The 21,414-nt window shown below is 31.9% G+C and overlaps 2 protein-coding genes and 1 long non-coding RNA gene across 3 annotated transcripts; all 3 read right to left on the bottom strand.

The window, feature by feature from the left end:
• Positions 1-6,046: 6,046 nt before the first annotated feature.
• Positions 6,047-8,235, bottom strand: LOC145005680 (prephenate dehydrogenase family protein). Its single transcript, XM_078964797.1, has 2 exons — positions 6,778-8,235; positions 6,047-6,267 (listed from the first exon to the last, which is right to left on the bottom strand). The coding sequence occupies exon 1, from the start codon at positions 7,955-7,957 to the stop codon at positions 6,812-6,814; it is 1,146 nt and encodes a 381-aa protein (XP_078820923.1). The 5' UTR covers positions 7,958-8,235; the 3' UTR covers positions 6,047-6,267; positions 6,778-6,811.
• Positions 8,236-10,844: 2,609 nt separating this feature from the next.
• Positions 10,845-12,955, bottom strand: LOC145004766 (uncharacterized). Its single transcript, XR_013662441.1, has 2 exons — positions 11,334-12,955; positions 10,845-11,156 (listed from the first exon to the last, which is right to left on the bottom strand). It is a non-coding gene; the product is annotated as an uncharacterized LOC145004766 (long non-coding RNA).
• A 906-nt stretch (positions 12,956-13,861) lies between these two features.
• Positions 13,862-18,495, bottom strand: LOC145004765 (pyrophosphate-energized vacuolar membrane proton pump). Its single transcript, XM_078963753.1, has 8 exons — positions 18,116-18,495; positions 16,901-17,475; positions 16,410-16,789; positions 15,605-15,691; positions 15,190-15,520; positions 14,521-14,931; positions 14,385-14,444; positions 13,862-14,290 (listed from the first exon to the last, which is right to left on the bottom strand). The coding sequence occupies exons 1-8, from the start codon at positions 18,351-18,353 to the stop codon at positions 14,084-14,086; spliced, it is 2,289 nt and encodes a 762-aa protein (XP_078819879.1). The 5' UTR covers positions 18,354-18,495; the 3' UTR covers positions 13,862-14,083.
• Between the last annotated feature and the right edge of the window lie 2,919 nt (positions 18,496-21,414).

The following is a 21,414-nucleotide window of genomic DNA, read 5'->3' as shown; positions in this document are numbered from 1 at the left end:
CATAACTACCCAGGAATGTATAATCCATATACATATATGTATACCAAGTACAAACACAGTAGTGTCAACTACTCTAAGTCCTCTAACAAATCATATCTACTCCGAATGCGTATCACCTGAAATAATTAAACACTGAAATGGATAAGCGGGTGACTCTTAGTGAGTTCAAAAATGGATACAATATAATGTTATGCCATATACATAACAATATGACATGAACAAAAAAAACAAAGGACAACAAAGGCTTATATGTGTATCAAATGAAGGGCTTTCCAGATCAATCAATGGTTAGATTCAAGGGATTACAATCCATGAGACGTAATAATTTAGGATCATAAACATCATACCTTCCAGCCCAATAGGCACATAAAACACATTTCCTTTTAATCATGTTGCTAGAATATATAGGCTTTCAGTCCTACCTAGCCAAAAGCCAATACCAAAGTGATACGAGTCATGCTCTACATCGTCAAAGGCACAAAGCCAATACCAAAGTGATACATGTCATGCTCTACATGTCAAAATGCATCAAAATTAATACAAGTAATAACCACTTAGATCAACAATGCAATAAAGCACATTCACCTATAACGCATAACATACAGTTGTCCCCTATATTGAACTCACTGTGTTGTAACCGAATGTTGCAATAGAATTCTGAATTCTAATGAAATTATACCATCCTCGGGCCTCTAAAACGTTAAATTATACCCCTAGATTTCATATTTCAAATTTCATAAGCAATTACTCAACTAATCTTAAGTTATGTTGTTTTCAATTTAGAAATTTTACTTTTTGTTCTTTGTATAGTTGTCACTTGCAGTTCATTTTACCCTTCTTAAATATCAAAATAACTAATAAATTCTAAATATTAAAAGATAGACTCTTATATCTTTCTAATGCCACTGACCTCACATTTTTATGATTTTTCTATAATTTACTATGAATTTTACAACACAGCATCCCAAAGTTGTCAAAATTCAGCCTTACTGCACAAAACATATAGCTGTTTTCACCCATCTTAAGTCCGCAATTAGATTTTGGTTTCAATACAAAAATCAAAATAGACATTCTCAGCTTTCTAGGGATATATATCACATATCCATACGATTTTTCTATTACTTTTTGTGATTTTTACAAAATATGACAGTTATACCCTTTATGGTTTCATTTTACCCTTTACATGATCAAACCTCATGATCAATATGACTAAGTTCTTGTTTTACAATAACACTGAATATTTTAGTAATCCATGCTAATTCAAGTATAAACCATGGGTTTCATTACTAATTTTCACTAAGTACTCTTAAACCATGATTAATTCTCAAGTTTACATGTAGTTACTTGATTTCATTTAAGATTCTAGGTTAATAACATAAACTCATGTTTAATTTCATGAATTCAGTGGTAAACTGATGTGTGTAAAACTCACTTAGTTTTTAATCCTACTTTAATTATCAAATAACACACAAAAGGCAGTGAACCTATCAATTGTGGTATAGCTAAATAAGCAGGGTATCGAACACAGGGAACGGCAAATTAAATTAAAAACTAATTCTATCTAAGTTGATTAAGCAAATAAGGGTTTTTTCTCTAGTTTTACAAGACTAGAAACTTACTAACTAAAACTAATTCAAGACTAGAAAAGAACAAATTAACTAAATTCAATAATGGGAAAGAAACTTCTGTTTAGTTCAACTCGGTTAACTTTATGGTTGATTTTAAGGTAATAGTGCAATGGATTAATTCTTTCGTTGGTTACCGATTCAAGTGATTAAGTTTGTGTTCACTACCCTAATCCTTAGCAAATAAACTAATTCAAACAGTGGCCAATTGCTTAACTTAATTATATTTACTAGATTAATTATTCGGGTTAAGTTAGACTTGCAATAGCTAATTAATTCGTTATTCTTAATTAACCTCTTGTTCGATGGTCATCTTACAAGCTTGCACATGAGTTTACTCAATTTCCTTATTAATCCTAGTTTCATATTCATTAATCCTAGACATATGATATAGTGGTCACATATCATATGAGGTTGATAATCAATAGATGTTCATGCTAATCAATTATCTTCCTATTAACAGAAAATTAATTATCATTCATACACAAGGTTCTTTAGCAAGCTAAAATAACAATTAATCACCAACTTGGAATTAATCCTACCAATCAATCAAATCATATTGTCAACTTTGTATCCCCAAACAGAAGTCTAAAGAAATTAGTTCATAACTAAGGTAAATAACAGCAAACAAATAAGTTCAAGTTGCTTAATCATGTTGACAAAACAAAAGAATTAAGTAGAATGGTGAAATTACGCCTTAATTACTCCCGGAATTGGATTCTAGCCTCTTTGGTCGACTTCTAGGGTTCTTCTGGCTTCTTATTCGCAGCTAAACACTTCTGAAACTTCCCATAATTCCCCCCCTCTCGCATTGTAGAGTTATCTTTATATATGCATCCCGACTCGCCGAGTCATATGGTGACTCGTCGAGTCCCTCTCACATTAGTCGTAACCTGATAACTATCTTGACTTCCGAATGCTTATCTTTCTGAATCCACAACCGGACTCGTCGAGTCAAGAGGCAACTCGACGAGTAGAAGCCTTTTATGGGTGTTTTCTTTCTTCTTTCCACTCTTGAGCTCCTAACCGCTTCTCTTGCTTCCTTTCGCTTCCGAGCTTCATCTTTGGACTGAAAAACATAATTTAACACTTTTAAGTACCTTTTGTCCATATCATGCAACAATTTAGCTAATATATGAATAATAAACTACACTTAATACACACTAAATATGCACATATCATAAACCCACTTTGATCAAACCCTAATCTCTTAATTACTCACCAATTACAAGGGTTAATCCAAATAAGAGTTCATATATTGATTACTAGACTTGATACTTCAAGAACACTCACAATCTTGATTTAATCTTCAAAACTTGTTCAACATTGATCATGTAGGTGAAAATCTCCCATAGGGATGGTGAGGAATTGAATATGGCAGAAAAATGAGCCAAAATCGTGTTTCAATTGGTAAAAACCCGTGTTGGGTTGGGTTTGACCCGGTTTGGGTGCCCGTTTTACCCCTAAACACTAAAAATTACATAACTTTCCACTCGGAACTCCATTTTCGATGAGGTTATCGCCTATAGATTTCTAACAAGATAATTTACAACTTCCAATAAAAATATCCCAGAAAAGATCTTCCAATAAAATCAGTTTTACATATTTCCAACTTAGACGTTCTACTTTCATTAATTCCGATAGTTGACTTTTTTGATCGGAATCACATAAGACTTCCCCATCACTTCCAATACCTTCCAAATGATTCTAAAATTTGTTTAAATTCAAATCTTATAAAAACTATTTCATTAGTACTCGACGCTCAAAACCATATCGAAAAATGGTGTTTTTAACACATATAATTCTATTCCATTATAACTACCTACTTTAAGCGTTTAAAACCACATAATATCTAATAATATTTATTTTTAAACTAACAAGCATATGAAACATGATAATTGAACAAGGTTAGTAAAGTGTATATTACATCATGCCCATTCGACCCATTAGAATTACTATGTTTTAACAAATTTATGCATAGCTCCCTTTTAGGATTGCATTTGATCTAATCCATTTATATTTTTTTTCCCTTCTTTCACCTCCTAATGTTAACAAACATTGTAATGATATATGATAATTATGAGAACAAAATAACCAATAACCAATAAAGAATAAAAAAACGCCTTAATGTTGGACTTCCGTGATGATGAGTTTTATTTTTTCAAGTAACAAAAATTCATTGTAAATAACAAGTGGCAATCATTAGATACCAATGAGCTAGAAGTATTTTGGTAAAAATATTAGTAACATCATATGAAAAATTGAAATCGAAAGCTTTGTTGGTTAAATAATAACATGTCTTGATTAGTGGTAGTTTTGGTTCATACGGATAGGTTGGCTTGTTAGTTTTTAATTAATTAAAGGGATAATGACTTGATAGGGTAAGATACTTTTTGAAATGTATACATGTAGTCCTTATTCTTTTTTTCTTGTAAAATAAACCCTTATACTTTATTAATATGTACACATTAGGCCCTTTTCACCGGATTCTACAGGTTTTGCTGATGTGGAAGGGTTTATTTTACCAAAAAAAAAAAAAAAAAAAAAAAGACTAAATGTGTACATTTCAAAAAGTATCTTACTCAATCAAGTCATTTTCTCTTTCTTTTATTTTGTTAAAATGAAATACCCAAGTGGCATCCACATATCCACAACGAGATTTTTCCAACTTTTATTCATCATGAAAAAGAGGGAGAACCCCGATCTCTGGCGACTCCTTTGTGTGTTCCTACACATCACTGGTAGCAAGGAGGAATGATGGCAAAAACAACAAGGTTGAAGGGGGAGGCAGGAGAAAGTAGAGACGGTAGTTGGCGGCGAGGAGCTGCTCTGGTAGCCCCCTCGTCGATTCTTTCTTCTTTTTCTAGCAACATATCTCAAAGATGGAGGCAAAGAGGGACAAATCGGAGAAACATAACAGGTAAAGGGTGTTTGGTTGTTGTTGTTCGACCGGAAGGAAGAGAGACGAGAAAGAGAAGGGTCGCCGCCCTTTTCTTGTTGCTGGAGGATCACCCACCTCCGGTGACTAAGCTAATTAATTGCTATTTAGTGTCACTTGTGTTTCCACATCAGCAAAACATGTATAATCCGGTAAAAATGATCTAATGTGTACATATTAATAAAGTATAAGGGTTTATTTTACAAAAAAAAAAAAAAAATAATAATAATAATAATAATAATAATAATAATAATAATAACAATAATGACTAAATATGTACATTTCAAAAAGTATTTTACCCTATCAAATCATTTTCCCAAAAAGAAAATTCGTATATGACCGGTATACCGGGTATAGCCTGTCACAAGGACCGCATTGTTACAAAAAATAAAGTATAAGGGTTTATTTTACAAGAAAAAAAGAATAAGAACTAAATATGTACATTTCAAAAAGTATATTACCCTATCAAGTAATTATCCCTTAATTAAATTTATATAGTATAATATTCCAATTTTGAAAAAATAATTATGTATAAAATAAAGCCACCAGACAATTTTTTTTCTATTATACTTAATTCAATAATGTGGAATCTTCTACATTCATTGACCAAGATATACTAACAAAATGGAACGTGCAAAAGATAATTAACTAATATTTGGAGAACGCGTTATTTCTAATTTTACTTATTTTAACTTTACCATTAAAAATGTGTTTTTTTTCTTATAATGATAGACAAATAGATTATTGAATAACACATTTTTAACTGTAAATAGTATGTAGTTTAAATTTTAAAGCGATGATCGTTGATATTCTTTTGTATGACATGGAATCCCAAAAACTGTGATGATGTTATAATTAGTACGTAGGTAACAGATTTACTGATTCTAAAGTGTTGATTGCTTTATCGAGCTGAAGCCTAGTTAAGCTTGATTAGGAAATGTTCTTTCAGTGTGAGAGAGTTGCTTGCTTTGTGGAAGTTGATAATGTCATGGATTTATTTCTTCTCATCCCTATATCTAAGTCCAACACTTTTGCTTTGTCAAATAAGAATGTGATTGATGTCTCCCATGGGTAGATGTACAAGCAAGTTTTTCTTCGCTTCTGATCTCATATGTAACTGTTTCTAACGTTGATATTGTTTGCCATTTCTTATCCTTTTTCTTCAAAGACCAAATTGACAAAAGTTCACTTATAACAACATGAATCGGTGCTCTTCAACCAACAAAGATGGAATTGATCAGGGTGAAGTGCCTCTTCAGCATGAGAAATTAGTGGCTACAGATCTAAAATCGTTCACGTATGATGAGTTGAACAACTATGGAAATATGTATGGTGAATTGAACAAATTTAGAAATGACACATGGTTTAGTGATCTAAATAATGTTCAAAGACTAAATATGAACAAAATTAAAATTTCGTTACCATTTCAAGTCATTATCCATTTTATTTTTCAACTTGCTAGCAACCACATCGACACAAATCATAGAAAATATGAATAAATTGAACAAAAATGGAGCAAATGACACAAGTTACACATCCTACTATGGCAATCTTTTCTAATAGCAATAACTCAAAAACAAAATAACAAACATTGGAGCTTCATACAAGTGAGGAAATATTAGTATGCATTGAGATTGTTGTCTCCTTCCCCATTTGACTCATAAGCAATACAACACATCACACAACATAGAAAATGCTCTTCACCTTCAAAAGAAAGCACACAACACCAACATTAGCAAATAAGACTTCATACAAAAAACAAAAATGTAAGAAACCATTTGTGTAACTACATGAACAAATAGTAGAAAAGATTGCAACATTTCATTTTAAAGAAGTTTCAAGTTAAAAGTACATAATTGTGTGTTGTCATATCATTTATAGTAGTGATAATCACAAAAATGAACATGATGGTTTATTCATCAAAATCACCATTTTTTTAATAATTACAAAGAATGGCAAGCAATTTAACAATGTGCCCATTGCAAATTATGGAATTGCTATTAACACATAGTTAATTTACTAGGAAAAGGGACCAAAAACTTTACAAGAATCATAAGGGATCAAAAATACACCATACCATTATACCACTTTGGTCATATTTGTGATTAAGTTGTTGTATAATTTTAAGTCCACATGATTTCTTTATTTTTCTCTACCTAAGGGTATTTTAGACATTTAAAATACAATCAAACCCTAGAACTAGGATAAACATACCATGAATTGGAAACTCTTGTGTGCAAATCCTCAATTAATTAGTAGAATCTGATTGAGGTGGAGATGGAAGTGAAGATCCATTTCCATTAGGAGGAAGCTTTGACAAAGCTCGTGGTTCTTGTAAAAGCCCTAAAGATCTTTCCTTTGTCCCAAACAATTGCTTCCTCAAAACCTCATGTAAATGCCCAAACAACTCTTTTTTCAAAGATTCAAAAGCTAAATCCAATCTTTCCAATTGCTCCATTGCATTCTTGTTATACATAAATAACCCATAATACAACTCAAAGCTATCACTCGATGTGTTCTCAACTAAATCCAATAATCTTTCATACCCTTTTGTGTTAATCGGAGTACTATCCAAATCAAGCTTTTCCAAGATCCTTCCAACTGTATGTGTTATGAATTGAGACTCTGCTGCATGTTGATCATGCTCTGCGCATGTCATCTCCTTCATTATACACCCTTCTCTTGCGAAAGAATCAAGAAATTTTTCACAGCGGGAAACCCTAGATTCATCACGACCGATTCTAACTTTGTCGTACACAAATGGAAGATCTTTCCAGCTGTTTTTACCACTTTCGGGTCCAAACATTGGATGTGTACATAGAATATCGAAATCTAATGGCAGTATTTGCAAGAAAAGATCTTTAGCAAACTCTTTCACTGATAAAACATCTACGAATAATGTGCTGCGTTTTAACCTTTGTAATGGTAATGAACGGAGTACCTTGTCAGTTGAGAGGATTGATGTGCAGAGGAGGATTACCTCGGGGTGTTCTTCGCAGATGTCATCGGCGTTAGAGTAGAAAGAGACGCCAATCTCGGCGGCGGCGGCGGAATAATCGGTGCGAGAGTGTGCAAGGACGGTGTGGCCTTGACGGACTAGGGTTTTTGCAAGGAATTGGCCGAAGTTGCCGAACCCTACAATGGCAATTTTTAGGGTTTTGGATTTGGCAATGTGGTCGGAGATTTTGGATTCGTAGTCAAAGGGTTGAGCGGCGTCTATGGCGGAGATTCTGAAATTATGTCGGAGACGTAGGGTTTTGGTGTTCCGGATATGAGTCGACGGCGGCGGCGGCACAAGATGGGATAGAGAGTGGCGGCTGTATCGGCCGCGATTGAGGTGGTGGAGGTCGGAAAGATTGGAGAATTTAGATATCGTCGGAGAAATGGAAAGCATTTTCCGACGAAGGTACTGATGTGGGGAAATCACCAAATTAAACGGTACCCACGAAGAAAAGGTCCCTTTTTTATTTGGATTTGGTTATGTTGTTGTGAGAAAATGGATGTGTTGAAAATCAATTTGATTTTTGATCTGGTGGGAGAATGGAGAAATAAGCAGATGAAATCAATGGGGAATGAGAGATGAAAACCAGTGTCTGTGAAGAAGAAAATGGATGTGGAGGCGACGATAGGAATGAATAACTCGTTTAACTCGTTAACTTATTATTAAACACTAAAATTCAAAAAGGAAATATTTTCTTAAATATAGTTATGGAAGTACCTTCTTTTCAAAAGCTTTGTATTTTGTTAGACTCGACAAAAACGATATTTTTAGGGGATAATGACTGAAAGGGTAACAAACTTTCGATTTTTGTCACATTTAGTCACTAAACTTTTTTTCATTATCTATTTGCCATTGAACTATTGAAACTGTTCACATTTTACCCTTATGACCGGCTATTGCCGGTCATAAGGGTAAAATGTGAACAGTTTCAATAGTTCAATGGCAAACAGATAACAAAAAAAGTTTAGTGACTAAATATGAACAAAATCGAAAGTTCGTTTCCCTCTAAAAAGTTCAATGACTAAATGTGAACAAACCTCCTCTTGTATTATATTTTAGCAAATTATTTATTTTTGTTAAATTGTAGCAAAATTAGTTGATAAAGAAAACTATGAAATAAAAAAAAAACAAAACAAAACCCTGAAAATATATTTAAAAAAACAAAAAACCAAAACCGAAATAAAAAAACCAATGGTTTGACATTTTCAGAAATAAAAAATCAAAATTTCCAATCTGATTTTGGTTTTACAAAAAAAATGAACCATTCTCACTGATGTGAATTATGACCATTGGTTTGGCATGCGAAATTTGTGACATCCCATGAATATGTAGTTACAACATCGTCTGAAATCGTAATTCATAGTAAGGGGTTAGAGTATCACCACATAAATACGTAGTTACAACATCGCATGAACTCGTAATTCATCACCTACAGGTTATTGGTCTGCTGGTGTTTCCACTGGGTTATCTAGAATAGTCCGTGGTCGCTATCTATACTCTGGTAGATGACTACATCGCCACATTGCTGGTAAAGGTTATGGTATCTCCTTTCATCCTACATCACATATTCATCATCATCTATTTACCTAATTATCACCACCTTTCTATCATCACATATCTCTCATCATTTTATTTCATCACACACCAACTATTTTATCTACCCATGTTTCATCCGCAACATATTTGTAGATATAAAATAAATATACCGTTTAAATCTTTTAAAACATGTATAAAATCGTTCATCCAGTATAGACAACAAGTATTCAAATAATATACACATAGCACGTAATTGATATAAAATACTTCATATCTATGTGTAAGATGAAAGTAATTATATATACCATAAATGATTCCTAACTTTGAACCCCCAAGGTTTACTCTACTAAAACTTCATATTCTCGGCTCTCTGAACCTATAAGGGTTCACATCTATCACAGCAAAAAGCTCAAGATAGCTCTTCCTCTCACTCTACACACTCAAGCTCGCTAGGGTTCTCACTTATGGGAAAGGTAGTCACAATTGAAGGCCATAAATGCCTTTAAATTTGGCTCGAGCCCAAAGATTTAGGGTTTCTGCCAATAGCGCGAACTCGTCGAGTCGCCTCACTGACTCGTCGAGTCCATTCATTAATCCGAGTCATCAGTCGCGACCTTACTCGACGAGTTGAAGCGTCAACTCGTCGAGTCTCTCTTCTTAACTCAAAAGAAAAATACTTAAATGATGATACCTGGAAATCCGGATGTTACATTTTATTTTTTTATTTCATAGATTTCTTCATCAACAAATGTTGCTACAATTAAACAAAAATAAATAGTTTTGCTAAAACATAATACAATAGGAAGTTTGTTCACATTTAGTCATTGAATTTTTTAGAGGGAAATGAACTTTCGATTTTGTTCACATTTAGTCACTAAACTTTTTTCCATTATCTATTTGCCACTAAACTATTGATACTGTTCACATTTTACCCTTATGACCGGTAACAGCCGGTCATAAGGGTAAAATGTGAACAGTTTCAATAGTTCAATGGCAAATAGATAACGAAAAAAAGTTTAGTGACTAAATGTGACAAAAGTCAAAAGTTTGTTACCCTTTCAAGTCATTATCCCTATTTTTAGAGACTCGTGGTTGCATTTTTAGGTTATACTGTACAACAACTCAACAGGACAGCCGTCATAGGCAATGCTAAAGTTTACCAACGTGGTAGATGGAGTCTATAGGGTTGGCATATTTCGATATGATACAAACCTCTACAGTCTACACATTACCAATGCATTAGAGGGAGCCTAAAAAATTATTTGGTTTTGATTCAAAAAAAAAATAGTGGTACATAGGTGGTGTTAAGTAAAAGTTTTTTTGAAAAAGATAAAATTTAAAAATATTTGGTAAAAATATTTTAAAAACTATTTTTAGATTTTGGATATAAGAAAAACTGATTTTTTGAAAAAGTCAGAAAAATCTAATTTTTTGTAACTTTTTCAAAAATAACTTTTATCTCTTAAAAATATAAGCCAAACACCCTTATAGTGGTCTAATTTTGAATCTTTTTAGTGTTTATAGTCCTTGTACACTTAAAAAGACTATTATACCCTTTAAATTTATCTTTTTAATTTTTTAATAAGAAATTAAATATCCTCCTACCATTTGTTCCTACATTTCTTCCTACCATGTCAAATGTTGACAAGTGGATTAAATGATTATTAATTTCATTAAATATCTAATCAAATGTGATACATGTCAACATTTGATATGGTAGACGGAAAAGTATGAACAAATAGTATGAGAATATTTAATTTCTCTTTTTTAATATTTATATTAATGTTTTTAAATAATTAAATATACTAAAAGTCTCTCTCACACACACTTATACACAATCTCTCTTTCTCTCTTCTTCCGCCACTATCACCATTCCCCACCATTATTTGCTACCAACCATCGCTATTCCCCACCACGATCTGATATCCCTTCACTACTATTCATCGGATTTTTTTCAGGAAAACCATACCAGATGCCTCGCCCTCCCAGATCTCACTGGAAAAATCAAACCAAAAGCTTCGTCGAGCTGCACCATCTTCTCACCATCCAAAAAGACCTGAAACGATGGAAAATTAACGAATTTAAAGAAGATGACTTCGATTTGAGGGGTTCAACATGTCTCTCTTCTTCCCCGTGTATGAATCTGTAGAGCGACATGTTTAAAGAACAGATATGGTATGTCGGTATTCTTTGCATATCTGAAAACAAACATATAGCGTTACGATGACGCTACCAGAAAAGACGAATGAGTGGTGGGAGGTGGGTCACATCGCTGGAGTTTGCGTCTGGGTCGCAAGCAATCATCACCAGAGTTTTCTAGGGGGAGGTGTTGCACAAGCAGGGGTGACAGTGGTGGTGTAGGTGGTGGTTTCCGAGAGCCAGTAGAAGAAAGGGAGATTATAGAGTGATTATGTTGCGAGAGAGAGAGAGAGAGAGAGTAGGGTGGGAATGGGGGTGGTAATTTCTTTTTTTTTTCTTTTAATTAAAACAATAATAAATAAAAGAAAAGAAATTAAAAATGAAATATGTAAGGGTATATTGGTCATTTTAGGTGGAGTGTAGACCAAAACCACACAAAAATATCAATCATAGGACCAAAACCACACAAAGTATCTGAAATTGACCACTGAAATTGACCACTGATGCACCATCAAAAAAATTTGGACCAAAATCATAGAATTTTGTCAATCACAGGGACAATTTTTGCAATTTTGTCGTTTAGATCAGATATTACAACTTGTTTACTTCCCTGTTGACATGACATGATATTAAATTAAATAGGTAATGTTAGGATCTATACTTTAAATAAGAAAATGATTTGTTAAATTATATGCATCTTTTCTTAATCTTTTAGGTAAATTGGGTAAACCCAAAATCAAAATAAAAGAAACATTTACGTTGAGTCGTTACAAAAACCAGTAATTAGCTCCCTAAGTCAAGACTTATTTGTAGTTTTCATTTTTTCATTAATATCTAATACTTCACAATCTCATTCGGTTACTTCCCCTCCAATGTGACTTACATCTTATAAACTTATTCTGAATTTTGCCTCTTCACCTACCAACTAATAATCCTTCATGATTTTCACTTTATCATTTCCACATATCCAACTCTTTCAACATGTTTATGGTGCGTTTGGTTGTGGAAAATTGTTTTCATTTTCTAAGAAAATGTTTTCAGAAAATAGAGTTGAGTTTTCATTTGCAATTTTCAATAAAAATTTTAGAAAACACGTTTGGTTGAAACCGGTGGAGTTTTTATTTTCCATCTTATAAATTTGGAAAACTGTAAAAATTACTTTTCTAATTTATATACAATTTGGAAAACTGGAAATTTTCATTTTCTTGGAAAATTTTGGAAAAATGAACGAACCGAACGTGTTTTCAAAATTTCCGTTTTTCTTGAAAAAAATTTCTAGAAAGCTGGAAAATTTTCTACAACCAAACGCACCATTAGTGTTTCAATCTAAAACAACATTGCATATTTACAGGTTCTAAACTTTAAACACACCAATTTGACACTAACTTAACATGAAAATATACGATTTGACACGACACGATAACTAAACATGTCATGTTAGGTTCAACCTATCTCAACACATTTAAGTTTCAAACTTGAACACCACATTACATGTTTGCCACCCTTATACATGACATTCCATGATCTCTTTAAAAAAATAAAGTTAGTTTGGTTCATAGAATATTTTTATAGAGATAATATCACTTGTCAAAAGGAAAAAAAAAATGCTTTTTGTTTTCAGGTACTATAGCCCATAACAACAAACAATAATTAGCTTGCAACATCCATACTCCATATATAAAAGACAGATTAATAGAGTTTTGAAAGTAACATCAAAATGGGATCACCTTAAATCTCTTTCGTGCTTCCACAAGCTAAAGTGAGTTTTGGATGCAACACTAATGTAGGATCACCATAATCCCTTAATAGAGTTTTGAATGTAACACCGAAGTGGGATCACCTTAAATATCTTTCATGTTTCAACAAGTTACTTCCATTTTATAATCTTTCTACCTTCCCTACATTTTTTTAATAACTAAATGATTAATATAAAAAGGTTAGCATAATGCTAATAGACTCCAATTACAACACAATAGTCAAATTAGGGTTTAAAAAGCCAAGACAACTGACTAACACTAACTTTTTTATTCCTATACACATACCAATTATAAGAATAGCCAACCAAACTATAGGTTAACAAGTTATTTCTAACTCTTTGATCAGCCAAAAGAGTACCATTCCGAAATTGCCACACTAGCTACCTCAATGTAAATCGTGTACAAAAAAAAAAGATTTCAGTAATTAAATTTGTATAGGATGCAAAATAGATTACTTTTACAAGTCATTAACCCTTGGGCATACAAGACAGGTGACCAAATAAAATGTCGACTTTACTCCTAAGAGAGAGAAATAGAGAAAAAATGATTAAATTTAGGCTATGTGAGGTTTTCTATTAATGTTTACAAGTGGAAAGGCTTCATTTTACTAATAGTGATGCCTATCCAGTATCTATCTACTACTCGATAAAGCTATTCATCCGCCCATATAAGGTTTATATCTTTCTTTCTGATTTGAAAGAAGATAATCATGCGTTATATTATTTAACATTCAATACACGTAACATTAATCAATGAATACTGCTAAAGGTGTACTATTATTGAATAATATTATTTCACCAATCCATAACAGTGATAAAAAATTTATACTGAATCAGGATAATCGCATACCATTTAGATAAAATACTAGGAGCAAATTTTTCTGTGTTCCATTTAGATTTACCAATAAGTGTGATAAGTACAACACTTTTTAACCGAATCACACACATTTTAGGAAAATTTTCTAATTGTTGATCAAACCTTTAAATCGCACATATTTCGAGAAAATTAAAAGCACCAACATTCACTAAAATGACCAAAACAACAGTTAGAGACAACAAAAGCGATAAAGTTACTATAATTTTCAAGCTTAGAAAATCTTGAAGAGAAGACCTCCATGTGCAGCAAAAAATGGAGCAAACACAAGCGATTCAACAGCCATGAGCTTAATAAGAATATTAAGAGACGGACCAGAGGTATCCTTTAGCGGGTCCCCCACAGTGTCCCCAATCACAGCTGCCTTGTGTGGGTCCGACCCTTTCGGTCCAAGTGATCTCGCATGCTCAGACGCACCAGCCTAAATAAAGTTGTAATAATCAAATAATCAAATAACCAAAAAGAAACAATAAAAAAATGTTTATTAATTATTATTATTATTATATATTATATACCTCGATATATTTCTTCGCATTGTCCCAAGCTCCACCAGTGTTGGATGCAGAAATAGCAATCTACATTTTACAAAATGAGAAACAATATATCCTTATAAATTAATAATATGGAATTTAACCAAATAAACTTAATTACCTGTACACCAGAGACGAGAGATCCAGCAAGGACACCAGAGAGCGTCTCCACACCGAAGAAATACCCAACAATAAGAGGAGTCAACATGACAAGAGCACCGGGAGGAATCATCTCTTTGATGGAAGCGTCCGTTGAGATCTTGACACATGTCGCGTAATCAGGCTTAGCTGTACCTTCCATTAACCCGGGAATTGTATTGAATTGCCTCCTCACTTCTTCAACCATCTTAAGAGCCGCACTTCCCACACTCTTCATTGTCATAGCGGAAAACCAGTACGGAAGCATGGCCCCCACAATTAAACCGATAAAGACTTTGGGAGTCAACACGTCTACGGTTGTAATCTCCGCCCTGCTCACAAACGCGCCAAAAAGCGCTAGGGACACCAGCGCTGCAGACCCGATCGCAAAACCCTAGGAAAAAATACAGATATAGAACCAATTTAGAATTACAATCTAGCGCTTGGTAAAAGTAGCTTTTTATAAGCTAGTGTTTTAAAAAGCTACTTTTTTGGCTTGTCAAACATGAAAACTTAAAAAAAACTCAAAAAATAAGCTAGCTTATTAGCACCAAACATGGCCTTTATAGCTACCAGCTAGCTTTTCAGCTAGTCTGCCAAACATAGTCTTATGGTGCTAAAGACTGTCATTGGGTTTTAGGAAGCAGTGTACCTTTCCGATGGCGGCGGTGGTGTTTCCGGCGGCATCAAGGGCGTCAGTTCGTTCGCGAATCCGGTGGCTCATGCCGGCCATTTCGGCTATGCCGCCGGCGTTGTCACTAATGGGACCGTACGCATCAATGGCTAATCCGGTGGCGATGGTGCTCAGCATTCCGAGGGCGGCAACAGCGACTCCATACATGGCGGCGAAAGTGAAGCTAACAAAGATACTGATTGCTATTGCAAAGATTGGGATGATGACTGATTTGTATCCTAAAGCAAGGCCAAAAATGACATTTGTTGCGGCTCCAGTTCGGCAAGAATCAGCAACATCTTGCACAGGGCTAGGAGATGGAATGGAGTTAGTTGGAATGGAAGAGTTTGTAAATTGAAAATAAATTAAATAGAAAATAAAAATAAAGGTTTACCTGTATGCATTGCTAGTGTAGTACTCTGTTACAAATCCAATTATAAGGCCAGCCCATAAACCAACACATACACATAAGAAGAGTTGCCTGCAAGTGGAACTCGGTGAGTTTATGAATGATGATGAAATGCCATTAATACCCTTTTCATTTACTTCTTGTTTTTGGAAGAAATGGAATATGTCAAAGGAATTGTAATTTGTCTTGTGTTTGGTTGACAGGGAATGGAATGGAATTCAATCACATGACTTTACTAATTTCTGTTTGGTTTATAAATCTATTACAGAAATTGGAATGTAGTTTTTTAATAGGTTTAGAGTTAATCTCAAAAAATACCTTATATTTTGTGTTTTTTCCGGATTAAACCTCAAATTTATTTTTTGCCTGAAAAGGCCTTGTATTTTTTCATTTTTTTCCGATCGGGCCCTTTGAGTCATTTTCTTCCAAAAAAAAATTGTAAAACGTGAGGGTTTTTCGAGAAAACTAAAAAAGTTGAGGGTTTATTTGGAAGCATTTAGAAGGTTGAGGGTTTTTTCAGAAAAAAAAAAAATACAAAGTTGAGGGCTTTTTCGGAAAAAATGAAAATTTACAAGGTCTTTTTCAGGCAAAAAATAAATTTGAGGTTTAATCTGGAAAAAACACAAAATATAAGGTCTTTGTTGTCAATAAATCCCTTAAACATGGATTTAAAGGAATTTCCCAGAATTCAATTCCGTTGACACACCACGGAATGGAATTCACGATTCCAATTCCTTTGAATCCCTCAAAACCAAACACACACCAAGTAAATTTACCAACTGAAGTTTACCAGTTTTTAACTTCTTTCTGGGCTCCAAAATTGAAGATGGTGAAGGAGGAAGGAAGGGCAATCCAGCTAACAAGTGCAATACCAATTGTCATCAAAATAGTTGAAATAATGAGCTGGTTTTTCAAAGCAGGTTCAATTTCTTTCACAGTTTTGACTTCAAAAAAGTCAGTGGCAAACAAAGTGGTGAGAAGACACACAAGAATGCCCACAGAGCTGATAAGAAGAGGGTACATCATTGAAGTGAACTCATGGTTGTTTCCAAATGAAGAAATGGAAGCAACAACAAGAGCAGCACATGATGACTCAGCATATGACCCAAAAAGATCAGATCCCATTCCAGCAATGTCCCCAACATTGTCTCCAACATTGTCAGCAATCACCTGCATCAAACAAACCATCACTCTTAGCTTCCTTTTTATACAGATTAAGCTCATTAAATCAAAGAGAAACAACCATTGAGTGTTGTATTAAGAGAAAAAAGAAATGTTTACAGCTGGATTTCTTGGATCATCTTCTGGAATGTTCCTCTCAACTTTGCCAACAAGATCAGCTCCAACATCAGCAGCTTTTGTATAAATACCACCAGCAACTCTACCAAAAAGAGCCATTGAAGAACCACCAAGTCCATAACCAGTTATGGCTTCAAAAAGCCCTTCCCAATCATCACCATAGTAAATCTTGAACAAATTGATGGTGATATACAACACAAGAAGACCATTTGCAGCTAGGAGGAATCCCATGACAGCTCCAGAACGGAATGCAACAATGAAAGCCTTTCCAACACCTTTTCTTGCTTCAAGGGTAGTTCTGGCATTTGCATATGTGGCAATTTTCATTCCAAGAAAACCAGAGATAACAGAGGTTACAGCCCCTAGGATAAAGGATACAGTGCTGAAGATGGCTGTGAAAAGAGCAGGCTTGCATTGCTTGGTGATGTTGTATGTACATGGTTGACTACTTGTACTAAATCCATCAACAGAGCCAAGAAATAAAAAGATTATGAAAGCAAAAACAACCATGAAAATACCAACATATTTGTATTCAGTCAATAGGAAAGAGGTTGCTCCTGCAATATCATGAAATATACTTGTCAAATTAGATCCACAATGGAATCAGATGAGGAATTGTGAAGATGTGCATAACAAAAGTAAAATTCAATAGAAATGGATAAACAGTCAAATAGCACGAGTAAAGAACTAATCATGTTGACATAGTTGATCATATTATATGTTTAACTCAAGAAACACATGTTTATGATGGAACATATAGTTGAATTAATCAAACAACCACTACTATTACTAATTAAGAATACTGTTTATAAGGCTAAGCAGACAAAATAAGCTTCAAGTTAATCCAGCTTCATGGAAATTGAATTAATCGATTATATGTTACAATTCATGATGAAAAATACAGGAATATAAATATATAATATCAACAATATTGAAGTTAACTAGCAAATCCTCAGCATCAAAATTCACGGATAGAGTTATCATCTTACTGGTATAAAAGAAACAGAGAACATGAAGAATATTCCAATTACGGAATCAAAAATAAATAAGAACAAGTAAACTTTAACTTACGGATGAATGAAAATTGAAAACTACTTATATAATACAGAATATCTGAATTATACGGATAAAATTTAAAGGATTTACAACTACATATTTGATTTTACAAACTATAGAAATCTAAGAACTATAAATTACCTTCAGAGATAGCGTTCTGAATTTCAGCACATTTCTGAACGACGTTGTGGTCGTTGATTCCTTCTTCTTCCTCAATCAACGATTCCGTGAACGCATTCTTGCCGCCTGATCCATCCAGCGACAGCTTAACTTTGGAGACGAGAAACCACTGGAAGAGAGAGAAAACGATTCCGACGAGAGCGCAAACTGGAATTATGATTTCAGTGCCGAGATCTGAAAGAATTAAGGACGTCCCCATGACCTTTGTGGCGGAGGACGGCAGAGCTCCGACGTAAACAGAATCGGAAAATGGGGAAACGAAACTGACTATGCAGTGAAGGGTTTAAATTTGCGTGAAGCAATGAAGTTTCGGCCTAGGGTGATATGCAGAGATGATTTTGTTAATATATATATATATATATATATATATATATATATATATATATATATATATATATATATATATATATATATATATATATATATATACACACACAAGATTATAATATATCTTTTGTTTTTTGATTTTGGACTTATTTTTTATCAGAAAAAATAATTATAAATATTTAAATTCATATTTTTTGTCTTCGATAATAAAATATTCATACTTATCTAAAAAAAATTAAAATTTCAGTTTGAGTTACATTCACGCGTGTAAATCAAAACTAGAGAAAAACATTTTTAATATATTAATTCATTCATAGAATATCAATTGTCTATGATTATTGATGTGGACATATTGAAGAATAAATGTTCATATTTACATTTGATTTGAGTAAATTTTATTTATAAATCTAAATAATTTACTTTATAAATTATTGAACCTATGAAATGGTAAAAACAAAAACAAAAAAAATCAAAATTATTTACTTATATTCAAATTTGAATGTACTTATATTCGCATGTGAATTTGAATGTTTATGATTGCTGCATAAATTTAGTTTCTTTTATCAAGAAAAAATAAATTCTACTTTTTTTAAAGAGAGTTTTTGCTTAAATTAGCATTATGATCTACATACACATGTATTAAATTTGTTCATGAAATTGTTTTTTTTTTTTTTTTCATTTTTTGAGAAACCATATATCTTTCTGTATTTTTATTTATATCTATCTATTTTCATCGTATCAAAATTAAAAGAGAAAATTAAAAAAGATTTATCAGATATCACATGTTATTATTCCAAAAGATTTAACATATATCACATGTTATTATCACAATAACTAGGAGGATATTTAATTTCTCTTTTTTTATCTATATTAAACCTATCTCTGCCTCACCCCCCACCCCCTCCTCTCTCTCTCTCTCTCTCTCTATATATATATATATATATATATATATATATATATATATATATATATATATATATATATATATATATATACACACACACACACGTGTGTGTAGAGGTTCATTTAAGATCATGCTAATTTTGTGAGACATGGGAATGCGATCCTAGCCAATCATCTTGGAGATAAAAAAAAATATAAATTGCAAAATAAAAGAAAAAAATTTCTAGATATTATTTTCATTATTTAATTTGTCCAAAAAATTAAAAAATAAATAAATAAAATAAATCATCGTTTTTCTTCCGAAATATAAATGAAATGTTCTAATAGAATATTACATTGTAAATAATCAAATCGAAGTTTTAGAATGTTACAATATTCTAATATTCTACTAAAATTGTTAGATATGTTATAATATTCTAATATTCTACTTGAATTGTTAGATTTTCTAGAATATTTTAGTATTTTATTAGAATTTTTTGAATATTTATAGTTTGATATTCTACTAGAATATTCTAATATTCTAAAAATTCGATTTGAGTATGTATAGTATAATATTGTATTATAATATTTAAAGTATATCTAAAAAAATGCAATTTATTTATTTATTTATCATTATTTTTTTTTGATAAAATAAATAATGAAAATAATATTAATTTTTTTTTTGAAAATGTTCATTTATTTGTATTTTAAAAATATTTTTTTTCTCTCCAAAATAAATGATTAAGATTGCTCTTTCGTATCTTGTAAAATATAATAGTCTCATATATATATATATATATATATATATATATATATATATATATATATATATATATATATATATATATATATATATATATATATATATATTCATTGTGTGTTAGTTATTAACTTTATTAGTCGATCAAATTAATTATCTATTAAGTTATAAATTAACACATCAATAAAAAAATATAAAGATACTTATAAAAAGGGTCTATCTATAAATATTAATAAATACACATATTAATAACAAAACAAAATAAATATAACTACAATTATTATATCAACTATCAAATATAAAGTAATAGTTTTCAGTTTTATATGAATTATATATAAAGTTTTCAAAATCAAATTTTCATTTTTTTATCTATTATTTTTGTTTTGTAAAGTGGATTAATGGTAAGATCCAATCAAAATTTGAAATCCTTACAAAAAGTTATAAACATGAAAATATTCAGTGTATCTCTATTTATCTATTAATAAGTTATAAAAAAAACTTAAAATATGAGTAAGTTTAGAAATTTAACATAAAGAACATATATTTATTATAAAATAGAGAATCAAAGCGTTAAAAATAAAAAACAAATTGTATAACAAAGAGATTAACATGTTGATTTTGAGTTGAATAGAAAGAATTCGGAGGCTCTTCATGGTTTCGTTCAATGCTTTGCATCAAATTTTCGAATACAAAATCTACATTAAGTGTAAGCTTTAGGATGTCAATTATTAATAAGTATAAGGATTATACCGACTAGTAATAAGATTTTGGAAACTTATAATAGATCTTGCGGTATTATGATACATTTTACTTTAAATTTGATCTCTTTAAGACTGAAATCGAAATTTAAGGTCGATTTTCAGATGTTGTAATTTTAAATAACATTCATTATATTTGTTAATGTTAAAATAACCATTAATTAATTTTTAATAATTTAGATATTTATTAGACAAATATAAAATAGTCATAATTGTGTCAAATGCAGTGTTTTAACTCTAATTAGGAAACGGCTAGTGGCTTTATTTATTTATTTATTTATTTATTCAAGCTATGTATAAAACTATAAGTTAGATATATGTTTTAAAAATATGCATGCATATATCCGTTTGGCTGAGTAGATCCACTAAAATTAAATTTCATGAAAACCTAATTGGTTAGAATAATGACGTGTCATTTGTGGATGGGTTTGCCAAGTGCCAACGTTATCTTCAATAGATATCGAGCACAAAAAATTCTTAAAACGTTGACATAGTATCCGCTTATTATTATTATTATTATTATTTTTATATCT

The sequence above is a fragment of the Lactuca saligna genome, chromosome 7 (assembly GCF_052625555.1).
Source record: "Lactuca saligna cultivar CGN05327 chromosome 7, ASM5262555v1, whole genome shotgun sequence".
Taxonomy (NCBI): domain Eukaryota; kingdom Viridiplantae; phylum Streptophyta; class Magnoliopsida; order Asterales; family Asteraceae; genus Lactuca; species Lactuca saligna.
Note: the sequence above shows the minus strand (reverse complement) of the source record. Positions and strands in the feature narration are given on the sequence as shown.